At 47.0% G+C, this 12826-nt stretch overlaps 1 protein-coding gene across 1 annotated transcript in view; it reads right to left on the bottom strand.

Annotated features, from left to right (window-relative positions):
- gfm1 (G elongation factor, mitochondrial 1) overlaps window positions 1-12826 on the bottom strand; it is a 150461-nt gene that overhangs the window by 33028 nt on the left and 104607 nt on the right. Inside the window, exon 13 of the mRNA XM_068042152.1 lies at window positions 11900-11982. Within this exon, the coding sequence (XP_067898253.1) occupies window positions 11900-11982 (83 nt within the window). The remainder of the gene's footprint in view (window positions 1-11899; window positions 11983-12826) is intronic.

Here is a 12826-nt window from a genome sequence, read left to right as displayed (position 1 = left end):
GGTGTCATCAACAGTGCCATCAAGCGGCACTTGCTTAGCAATAACCTGCTCAGTGACACTCAGTTTGGGTTCCGCCAGGGCCACTCAGCTCCTGACCTCATTACAGCCTTGGTTCAAACATGAACAAAAGAGCTGAACTCATGAGGTGAGGTGATAGTGACTGTCCTTGACATCAAAGCAGCATTTGACCGAGTATGGCATCAAGGAGCCCTGGCAGAACTGAGGTCAATGGGAATCAGGGGGAAAACCCTCCGCTGGCTGGAGTCATACCTAGCGCAAAGGAAGATGGTTGTGGTTGTTGGACGTCAATCATCTGAGTTCCAGCACATCACTGCAAGAGTTCCTCAGGGTAGTGTCCTGGGCCCAACCATCTTCAGCTGCTTCATCGATCACCTTCCTTCAATCACAAGGTCAGAAGTGGGGATGTCCGCTGATGATTGCACAATGTTCAGCACCATTGGTGACTCCTCAGATACTGAAGCAGTCCGTGTAGAAATGCAGCAAGACCTGGACAATATCCAGGCTTGGGCAGATAAGTGGCAAGTAACATTCGCGCCACACAAGTGCCGGGCAATGACCATCTCCAACAAGAGGAAATCTAACCATCTCCCTTTGACATTCAACAGCATTACCATCGCTGAATCCCCCACTATCTACATGCTCGGGGCTACCATTGACCAGAAACTAAACTGGAGTAGCCATATAAATACCATGGCTACAAGAGCAGGTCAGAGGCTAGGAATCTTGAGGCGAGTAACTCACCTCCTGACTCCCCAAAGCCTGTCCACCATCTACAAGGCACAAGTCAGGAGTGTGATGGAATACTCTCCACTTGCCTGGATGGGTGCAGCTCAAGAAGCTCGACACCATCCAGGACAAAGTAGCCCGCTTGATTGGCACCACATCTACATTCACTCCCTCCACCACCGACGCACAGTGCCAGCAGTGTGTACCATCTACAAGATGCACTACAGCAATGCACCAAGGCTCCTTAGACAGCACCTTCCAAACCCGCGACTTCTACCAACTAGAAGGACAAGGGCAGCAAATGCTTGTGAACACCACCACCTGCAAGTTCCCCTCCAAGTCACACACCATCCTGACTTGGAACTATATCGCCGTTCATTCACTGTCGCTGGGTCAACATCCTGGAACTCCCTTCCTAACAGCACTGTGGGTACACCTGCCCTAAATGGACTGCAGCAGTTCAAGAAGGCAGCTCACCACCACCTTCTCAAGGGCAATTAGGGATGGGCAATAAATGCTGGCCTGGCCAGCGTCGCCCACTTCCCATGAATGAATGTTTTTAAAAAATGGCAGGCAACCGGAAGCTCAGGATCATGCTTTCGGACTGAGCGGAGGTATGCAGCAAAGCGGTCACCCAATCTGCATTTGGTCTCCCCAGTGTAGAGGAGACCGCATTGGAGCAGCGAATACAGTATACCAAATTGAAAGAAGTACAAGTAAATCGCTGCTTCACCTGAAAGGAGTGTTTGTGGTCTTGGATAGTGATGTGAGAGGAGATAAAAGGGCAGGTATTACAGCTCCTGCGATAGCAAGGGAAGGTGCTGTGGGAAGGGGACCTAGTGTCAGGGGCAATGGAGGAGTGGATCAGGGTGCAATGGAGGGAATGATTCCTTCGGAATGCTGTCAGGGGAGGGGAAGATGTGTTTGGTGGTGGTATCATGCTGGAGGTGGTGAAAATGGCAGAGGATGATCCTCTGGATGTGGTGGCTGGTGGGGTGGAAAGTGAGGACAAGGGGAACCCTGTCGCGGTTCTGGGAGGGGAAGGCTTGAGGGCAGAAGTGCGGGAAATGGGCCGGACACAGTTGAGGGCCCTGTCAACCACAGTGAGGGGGGGGGGGGGGGGGGGGGGGGGGTGGAGTCCTCGGTTGAGGAAAAAGGAAGAAATATCAAAGGCGCTTTTGTGGAAGATTGCATCATCAGAGCAGATTCGTCGGAGATGGAGAAACTGGGAGAATGGAATGGAGTCCTTACAGGAGGCAGGGTGTGAAGTGTGGTTGAGGTAGCTATGGGAGTCGGTGGTCTTATAATGAATATTTGTGGACAGCCCATCCACAGAGATAGAGACAAAGAGGTCGAGGAAGGGAAGGGATGTGTCGGAGATGAACCATGTAAAGGTGAGAGAAGGGCAAAAATTGGAAGCAAAGTTGATGAAGTTTTCCAGTTCAGGGTGGGAGCAGGAAATGGCACCCATACAGTCATCAACGTACCAGAAAAAGAGTAAGGGAAGGGGGCCTGAGTAGGAATGGAACAAGGAATGTTCGACATATCCCACAAAAAGACAAGCATAACTAGGACCCATGCAGTACCCATAGCAACACCTTTTACTTGAAGGAAGTGAGTGTACTTGAAGCAGTGCTGGGAAAAAGGCAAAGCGTGTGTTAATGCTTCTGGTGAAAGACAAAGCATTAGTCCTGAGAGACTGTTAATACCGGAATAACGAACAGCTCTGACGACATGAAAAGCAGTCAAATGGTGAAAAAATAAAATATTAAAAAAGGCCAGTCATGCTCTGAAGTTATTGAACTCAATGTTCAGTCTGCAAGGCTGTAGAGTGCCTAATTGAAAGATCAGGCACTGCTCCTCAAGCTTGCGTTGATGTTTACTGGAACATTGGAGCAGACCTGAAACGTTAACATTGCTTCTCTCTCCACAAATGCTGCCAGACATGCTGAGTATTTGCAGCACTTTTTGTTTTTGCTTCAGATTTCCAGCATCTGCAATATTTTGCTTTTACTCCAGCTTTCCTTTATCTATACTGTTTAGTTCCTTCTTCGTTTCCTACTCTTAAGACTGCATTATCCAAGTTTCTGAATTATTTCCTCAAACTCAGTTCTCAGTAGCTAGAGATCAGCTTCACCACTCTTCACTGCACTATCTCCTGGACTTTAATATCTTTGTTGCATCTCAGCGACCAAAAGTAAATGCAGTACCCAAGATGCAGTCTGATGAGTACATTGTACAATTTTAGCAGGTCATCTTCTGAGTTGTATTCCAACAATTTAGCTATATAATTCAGCATTCTACTTGCTCGTTGACTGCTATTTCACATGTCTCTCAAATTTGATTGGATCTTTCAAGGAGGTGACTAGGTGTGTAGATGAGGGTAAGGCAGTTGACGTAGTCTACATGGACTTCAGTAAGGCTTTTGTCAAGGTCCCGCATGGGAGATTGGCCAAGAAGGTAAGAGCCCATGGGATCTCGGACAATTTGGCAAATTGGATCCAAAATTGGCTTAGTGGCAGAGGGTGATGGTCGAGGGTTATTTTTGCGATTAGAAGCTTGTAACCAGTGGTGTACCACAGGGATCGGTGCTGGGACCCTTGTTGTTTGCAGTGTACATTAATGATTTAGACATGAATACAGGAGGGATGATCAGAAAATTCGCAGATGACACAAAAATTGGTGATGTCGTAAATAGTGAGGAGGAAAGCCTTAGATTACAGGACGATATAGATAGGCTGGTAAGAGGGGCAGAGCAGTGGCAAATGGAATTTAATCCTGAGAAGTGTGAGGTGTTGCATTTTGGGAGGACTAAGAAGGCATGGGAACATATAATGTTTGGTAGGACCCTAGGCAGTACAGAGGGACCTTGGTGTACTTGTCCATAGATCACTGAAGGCAGCAGCACAGGTAGATAAGGTGGTTAGGAAGGCATATGGGATACTTTTGCATTTACAAAAAACTCTTTTTCTTCCTTTCAGGTGTTAAGGAACGCAAGCTCCAGCAGCTGATGGGGACTAATGCCCCTCCAGATCCTTCTTCCCCTTCACTTCCCTCTGACCCCACCCCTTCTGATCTGACCCCTTGCCGTGTATTCACCATACCCTCTGACCTCCCCCTCTCTGACGCTGAACGTTCTGCACTCAGCAAAGGTCTCAGTTTTATCTGCTTACGCCCCCACCTCAATGAATTTCGCGCACGGCATGACGTTGAGCTCTTCTTCCGTCGCCTCCGGGCTCACTTCTTTGACCAGGAGTCCTTCCCCCGATCAGTAGACCCATTCATCCGCCTCCAGCATTCTCCCTCGACCTGGACCACTCCCCCAGGCCTCTTACCCGTTCTTGATCTTTTCACTGAAAACTGTCGGAGCGACATTGGTCGTCTCAATTTCTCTGCCCCCTCACTCACTCGAACCTGTCCCCCTCTGAACTTGAGGCACTCCGTTCTCTCTGGTCTAACCCCGACATGGTCATCAAACCTGCAGACGAGAGTGGTGCTATTGCTGTTTGGCGTACCGACCTCTACCTTGCAGAGGCTCAGCGCAAACTCTCAGACACTTCTTCCTACCTCCCTCTGGACCATGACCCCACCACCGAACATCAAGCTACTGTCCAAAGGACTGTCACTGACCTCATCTCCTCGGGAGAACTTCCCTCTACAGCTTCCAACCTCATAGTCCCACAACCCCGGACAGCCCGCTTCTACCTCCTTCCCAAAATCCACAAACAGGACTGTCCCGGCAGACCCATTGTGTCAGCCTGCTCCTGCCTCACTGAACTTATTTCTTCCTGTCTTGACTCTATCTTTTCTCCTCTGGTCCAGTCTCTTCCCACCTACATCCGTGACTCATCTGACGTCCTACGTCATTTTGACAATTTCCAGTTTCCTGGCCCCAACCGCCTCCTCTTCACTATGGACGTCCAATCTCTCTACACCTCCATCCCCCACCAGGACGGTCTGAGGGCTCTCCGCTTCTTCCTTGAGCTGAGGCTCAACCAGTCCCCATCCACCACCGTCCTCCTCCACCTGGCTGAACTTGTTCTCGCATTGAACAACTTCTCCTTCAACTCCACTCACTTCCTTCAAGTAAAAGGTGTTGCAATGGGTATCCGCAAGGGTCCCAGTTATGCCTGTCTTTTTGTGGCATATGTTGAACATTCCTTGTTCCAGTCCTACTCAGGCCCCCTCCCCCAAGTCTTTTTCTGGTACATTGATGACTGTATCGGTGCCATTTCCTGTTCCCGCCCCGAACTGGAAAACTTTATCAACTTTGCTTCTAAGTTCCACCCTTCTCTCACCTTTACATGGTCCATCTCCGATACTTCCCTTCCCTTCCTCGACTTCTCTATCTCCATCTCTGGTGATAGGCTGTCCACTAATATCCATTATAACTCCACTGACTCCCACAGCTACCTCGACTACACTTCTTCACACCCTGCCTCCTGTAAGGACTTCATTCCATTCTCCCAGTTTCTCCGTCTCCGACGCATCTGCTCTGATGATGCTACCTTCCATGACAGCGCTTCTGATATGTCTTTCTTTTTCCTCAAACGAGGATTCCCCCCCACTGTGGTTGACAGGGCCCTCAACCGTGTCCGGCCCATTTCCCGCACCTCTACCCTCACCCCTTCCCCTCCCTCCCAGAACCTCGACAGGGTTCCCCTTGTCCTCACTTTCCACCCCATCATTCTCCATATCCAAAGGATCATCCTCTGCCATTTCTGCCACCGCCGGCGTGATGCCACCACCAAACGCATCTTCCCCTCCCTTCTCGTCAACATTCCGAAGGGATCGTTCCCTCCATGACACCCTGGTCCACTCCTCCATTACCCCCACCACCTCGTCCCCTTCCCACAGCACCTTCCCCTGCAATCGCAGGAGGTGTAATACCTGCCCATTTACCTCCTCTCTCCTCACTATCCCTGGCCCCTAACACTCCTTTCAGTTGAAGCAACGATTTACTAGTACTTCTTTCAATGTAGTGTACTGTATTCGCTGCTCACAATGTGGTCGCCTCTACATTGGGGAGACCAAACGCAGATTAGGTGACCGCTTTGCGGAACACCTCCGCTCAGTCCGCAAGCAGGACCCCGAGTTTCCGGTTGCTTGCCATTTCAACACTCCCCCCTGCTCTCATGCTCACATCTCTGTCCTGGGATTGCTGCAGTGTTCCAGTGAACATCGACGCAAGCTCGAGGAACAGCATCTGATTTACCGATTAGGCATATTACAGCCTGCCGGTCTGAACATTGAGTTCAATAATTTCAGAGCATGACGGGCTCCATTTTACTTTTATTTTCAGTTATATTTCTCTTTTTCCTTAAAAAAAATTTTTTTTTGCGTTTATTTTGTTTTATTTCATCTTAGTTTGTTCAGTTTGCTTACCCACTTTTTTTTTTCATGTTTGTACTTGCGGCTGTTCAATTTTCAGTCTGTTAACACCCCATCTGTACTAATGCTTTGTCTTTCAATACACCATTAACATATTGTTTGCCTTTGCTCCACGACCTTCTGGTCAGCTATTCTGTGACCTTGTCCTATTTACACCTTCTCCTTTATTATCTCTTGCCTCACCCCCGCTTTACTTGCTTATAACCTTTTAGATTTCTAATATTTGCAAGTTCTGAAGAAGGGTCACTGACCTGAAACGTTAACCCTGCTTCTCTCTCCACAGATGCTGCCAGATCTGAGTATTTCCAGCATTTCTTGTTTTTATTTCATATGGGATACTTGCCTTTATTAGCCGAGGCATAGAATATAAAAGCAGGGAGGTTATGATGGAGCTGTATAAAATGCTCGTTGGGCCACAGATGGAGTACTGTGTACAATTCTGGTCGCGTCACTCGAGGAAGGATGTGATTGCACAGGAGAGAGTGCAGAGGAGATTCACCAGGATGTTGCCTGGGCTGGAGCATTTCAGCTATAAAGAAAGACTGCATAGGCTCGGGTTGTTTTTCTTAGAGCAGAGAAGGCTGAGGGGGGTACCTGATTGAGGTATACGAAGTTATGAGGGGCATCGATAATGCAGATTGGAAGAAACTTTTTCCCTTAGCGGAGGTGTCAATAACTAGGGAGCATAGATTTAAGGTAAGGGGCAGGAGGTAAAGAGGGGATTTGAGGAAAATATTTTTCACCCAGAGGGTGGTTATAATCTGGAACGCACTGCCTGAAGAGGTGGTAGAGGCAGGAACCCTCACAACATTTAAGAAGTATTTAGATGAGCACATAAAACACTATAGCATACAAGGCTACGGGCCAAGTGCTGGAAAATGGGATTAGAATAGATAGGTCTTTCTGGTTGTCTTTCAACACACCATTAACATATTGTTTGCCTTTGCTCCGTGACCTTTTGGTCAGCTATGTGGCCTGGTCCAATCTGCACCTTCTCCTTTGTTATCTCTTGCCCCACCCCCACCTCACTTGCTTATAATCTGTGACTTTTCTAATATTTGTCAGTTCCGAAGAAGGGTCACTGACCCGAAACGTTAACTCTGCTTCTCTTTCCACAGATGCTGCCAGACCTGCTGAGTGATTCCAGCATTTCTTGTTTTTGTTTCAGATTTCCAGCATCCGCAGTATTTTGCTTTTATTTTAGTGTTTAATTCACTGCCACTTCTCTTCCAGGAATGCCTACCTTGAAGAAGTTCTGCTCTTCTCTCTGACGGGATTTTCGTTTGTCTCTTTTACCTTGTTCACCTTCATTGCTTTCTATTTCCCTCCTGGTGTTTGATAAGGTATCTACCAAAACTCGTTTTCACAGCCACATCTCCTTCCTCAGTGACTGTCTCCGACTCTGACTTATTCCACGTGGATTCCAACTGCAGTTTCACCCATCATGCTTTGAAACCACCCAGGATCACAGGGATCTCCGAGAAATACAACGTTCCTCGGACTGCTACTCTCGCCGCATCCTGAGATCCACACTCAGTGCTATGCGCCGCCACATGCACACACTGGACCTCTCTCTCCAGCAGCACCGTCTCACCTTATCTCAAAGCTGCTCTACTCCGCAGTTTCATCTCATCTTACGTCTCATCCGACGCATTAACAAAAAACTTTTTTTCTTCCTTTCAGGTGTTAAGGAACGCAAGCTCCAGCAGCTAATGGGGACTAATGCCCCTCCAGATCCTCCTTCCGCTTCACTTCCCTCTGACCCCACCCCTTCTGATCTGACCCCTTGCCGTGTATTCACTATACCCTCTGACCTCCCCCTCTCTGATGCTGAGCGTTCTGTACTCAGCAAAGGTCTCAGTTTTATCCCCTTACGCCCCCACCTCAATGAATTTCGCGCTCGGCATGACGTTGAGCTCTTCTCCGCCGCCTCCGGGCTCACTTCTTCGACCAGAAGTCCTCCCCCCGACCAGCAGACCCATTCACCTGCCTCCAGCATTCTCCCTCTACCTGGAGCCCGCCCCCTGGCCTCTTACCCGCTCTTGATCTCTTCATTGAAAACTGTCAGCGAGACATTGGTCGTCTCAATTTCTCTGCCCCCCTCACTCACTCTAACCTGTCCCCCTCTGAACTTGAGGCACTCCGTTCTCTCAGGTCTAACCCCGACATGGTCATCAAACCTGCAGACAAGGGTGGTGCTGTTGTTGTATGGTGTACCGAACTCTACCTTGCAGAAGCTCAACGCCAACTCACAGACACCTCTTCCTCCCTCCCTCTGGACCATGACCCCACCACCGAACATCAAGCCACCATCCAAAGGACTGTCACTGACCTCATCTCCTCTGGAGATCTTCTCTCTACGGCTTCCAACCTCATAGTCCCACAACTCCGGACAGCCCGCTTCTACCTCCTTCCCAAAATCCACAAACGGGACTGTCCCGGCAGACCCATTGTGTCAGCCTGCTGCTGCCCCACTGAACTTATTTCTTCCTATCTAGACTCTTATCTTTTCTCCGCTGGTCCAGTCTCTTCCCACCTACATCCGTGACTCTTCTGACGCCCTACGTCATTTTGACAATTTCCAGTTTCCTGGTCCCAACCGCCTCCTCTTCACTACGGACGTCCAATCGGTCTACACCTCCATCCCCCACCAGGATCGTTTGAGGGCTCCCCGCTTCTTCCTGGAACAGAGGCCCAACCAGTCCCCATCCACCACCACCCTCCTCCGCCTGGCTGAACTTGTTCTCACATTGAACAACTTCTCCTTCAACTCCACGCACTTCCTTCAAGTAAAAGGTGTCGCTATGGGTACCCGCATGGGTCCGAGTTATGCCTGTCTTTTTGTGGGATATGTCGAGCATTCTTTGTTCCAGTCCTACTCAGGCCCCCTCCCCCAACTCTTTTTCCAGTACATTGATGACTGTATCGGTGCCGTTTCCTGCTCCCGCCCCGAACTGGAAAACTTTATCAACTTTGCTTCCAATTTCCACCCTTCTCTCACCTTTACATGGTCCATCTCTGACACATCCCTTCCTCGACTTCTCTGTCTCCATCTCTGGGGATAGGTTGTCTACCAATATCCATTCTAAGCCCACCGACTCCCACAGCTACCTCGACTACACTTCTTCACACCCTACCTCCTGTAAGGACTCCATTCCATTCTCCCAGTTTCTCCGTCTCAGATGCATCTGCTCTGGTGATGCTACCTTCCATGACGGTGCTTCTGATATGACCTCCTTTATCCTCAACCGAGGATTTCCCCCCACTGTGGTTGACAGGGCCCTCAACCGTGTCCGACCCATTCCCCGCACCTCTACTCTCACCCCTTCCCCTCCCTCCCAGAACCGTGACAGGGTTCCCCTTGTCCTCATTTTTCATCCCACCAGCCTCCATATCCAAAGGATCATCCTCCGCCATTTTCGCCACCTCCAGCGTGATGCCACTACCAGTCGCATCTTCCCCTGTCAGCATTCCGAAGGGATCGTTCCCTCCGCGACACCCTGGTTCACTCCTCCATTACCCCCACCACCTCGTCCCCGTCCCAGGGCACCTTCCCCTGCAATCGCAGGAGGTGTAATACCTGCCCATTTACCTCCTCTCTCCTTACTATCCCAGGCCCCAAACACTCCTTTCAGGTGAAGCAGCGATTTAATTGTACTTCTTTCAATGTAGTGTACTGTATTCGCTGCTCACAGTGGTCTCCTCTACATTGGGGAGACCAAGCGCAGACTGGGTGACCGCTTTGCGGAACATCTCCGCTCAGTCCGCAAGCAGGACCCTGAGCTTCCGGTTGCTTGCCATTTCAACACTCCCCCCTGCTCTCATGCTCACATCTCTGTCCTGGGATTGCTGCAGTGTTCCAGTGAACATCAACGCAAGCTCGAGGAACAGCATCTCATCTACCGATTAGGCACACTACAGCCTGCCGGACTGAACATTGAGTTCAATAATTTCAGAGCATGACAGCCCCCCATTTTACTTTCATTTTTAGTTATTTTTTCTTCCTTTTTTTTTTACATTCTTTTTTACATTTTTTACAATTTTTTTTGCATTTATTTCATTTCATCTTAGTTTGTTCAGTTTGCTTACCCACTGTTTTTTCAGGTTTTTTTTTCAGGTTTGCACTTGCTGCTGTTCAATATTCAGTGTATTTACACCTAATCTGTACTAATGCTTTGTCTTTCAACACACCATTAACATATTGCTTGCCTTTGCTCCGTGACCTTTTGGTCAGCTATGTGGCCTGGTCCAATCTGCACCTTCTCCTTTGTTATCTCTTGCCCCACCCCCACCTCACTTGCTTATAATCTGTGACTTTTCTAATATTTGTCAGTTCCGAAGAAGGGTCACTGACCCGAAACTTTAACTGCTTCTCTTTCCACAGATGCTGCCAGACCTGCTGAGTGATTCCAGCATTTCTTGCTTTTGTTTCAGATTTCCAGCATCCGCAGTATTTTACTTTTATTTTAGAATAGATAGGTGCTTGATGGCCGGCACGGACACAATGGGCCGAAGGGCCTGTTTCTGTGCTGAATAACTCAATGACTCTATGAATCCAATACTCCAAATGCCAAGTCTACCACCATCCCTAGACCTCCTTCATCCTTGGCTACTTCAGCATTATTCATGGTGCATGTGCACAATGTATTACAATCTTCAGCACATTATGTCAGTGTGGCAACAACAAACCTGCACCCTTCTGTCTGTAGCATTGCGTTGGTGTTGGAATGCACAGCGCAATTGCACTGCCGCTTAAGTGAAGCTTTTTTGCAAAGTAAATATGTCACTGATCTGTTTACCTATATATTTCCCAGTATCAAGATCCATTTTTTCCACCAAATGAACAAATCATGATTTTAAAAAATCAATATGTTAATGTGATGCTATAGTAATCAAATTACAGAATGCCTTTCATAACTAAAGGGCTGGAATATAATCGGAAAGAGGTTTTGCTACCGCTCTCCAAAGCCCTGATTAGATTACATGTGGAGTACTTTACATAGTTCTGGACAACACACCCGAGAAAGGATACGGTGGCTTTGAAAGGAGTGAAATGCAGATTCACTGCAAGTTACCAGGGCCCTTAGGGTTAGATTATGAGGACAAATTATATGAACTAAGTTTATAATTCGCTGGAAGATAGAATGTTAAGGGATGATTTTATTGAGGCTTTTCGGATTTTGAAAGGAATTGACAAGATTGATAAAAACTTTTTCTGCTGCTGGAGTCGTCTAGCAAAGGGGACATCACCTTAAAATCAAAGCTAGGCTATTCAGTAGAGAAGTTAGGAAACACTTCTTCACGCAAAAGGTGATACAAGTGTGGAGAACTCGCCCACAAAAATCAGTAGATGCTAGTTCAGTTAATAATTTGAAATTTGAAATCAATAGCTTTTTCCTAGCCGAAGGTATTAAGGGATATAGAGCCAGGGCAAGTGAATGGAGTCAGGATACAGATCAACCACAATCTCACTGAATAGTGGAACAAGCTCAAGGGACTGAATGGCCACTCCTGTTCTTAAGTTCCCTAGCTTTTTAGTGCCCCGTGAAGGTTCGGGAAACAATAGTTACAAAAAAGTAAATTTTCTCTCAATAAAAAGGATTACAAGTAAAAAAAAGTTAAGCACTGAATGTGTAACTCAGGCAAAATGTAGAAACCAATCTCTTAAACTTCAGTTATGCCAAAAATATAATACAACTTAAATTGCAAAGTAGTTAATGAAAAATAAGTCCAGTAAAGTGTTAGTTATGAAACTACTCACGGAACATATGTAGAGATCGTTTCTCTGAAGGCAACTTTAGGTTTTCCCATCACACAGGGACAATTGTATTCTCTCTCTAGTCTCTAAATATTGAACAGAAGATAAAATAATTGAACACCATTTATGGCTTTGTTCAAGGCATCAGAAAGGGATCACCATAAGAACTCTATAGCCTCTTCTATACCGGCACTATTTTAGCTCTGATTCTGGGAGACTGGTGCTCTTAAGTTGGTTGCTAGTATTTACACTACTTCAATCAGATCATTTCTCCTAAAAACAGACTCAACAGCTCAATTTCTCAAGGTTCATGAGATACCGTTCTTTCAGAATCTTGACAAAAACAATGCCAGTATAAAAGCAGCTATGACATATTTTACATGCAGAGATGTGTACAGCCTCAGCTAATTTTCTCAACCAGTAGGAACTGAGTTTTGCTCACAAAAAAAACCAGTAAACTTGTCTGGAAGCGCTTTACAACACAAATAGATGCTTTCCATGGACACGCAGAATTAAAACTTTATGCTCGAGATACATGTGGTTAACAAGACCTAGTGACAGCACTCTGGCCCATTCAGCACATTGTAGCAGCTTGTCAAAATTCCTCTTTACAGAAGTCAGTCCATTCATGCTAATAAAACAATGTGTAACGGAGAGAAGATTTTAATCTACTAAGTACACCAAATGTACTTTCTATTACTGGCATCTTCAAAAGATGAAGTAACGGAACTACCATAAGCAACACAACACATACGAATTTACAATCAAGTGAAGCAACGCAGGGGCGTAGCTAAAAATGTATGATTTGCAAATTAGAAGTTTTGGTTTCGATTTTTAATAAGGTAGATTTCGAGAAACAGAGATACTAGTAGAACACCAATAGATTGTTTAAACATTATTTGGGGAGTATTAAACATACTAGTTTCAAAA

The sequence above is a fragment of the Heterodontus francisci genome, chromosome 11 (assembly GCF_036365525.1).
Source record: "Heterodontus francisci isolate sHetFra1 chromosome 11, sHetFra1.hap1, whole genome shotgun sequence".
NCBI lineage: Eukaryota > Metazoa > Chordata > Chondrichthyes > Heterodontiformes > Heterodontidae > Heterodontus > Heterodontus francisci.
This window is presented reverse-complemented; position numbering and strand designations above follow the sequence as displayed.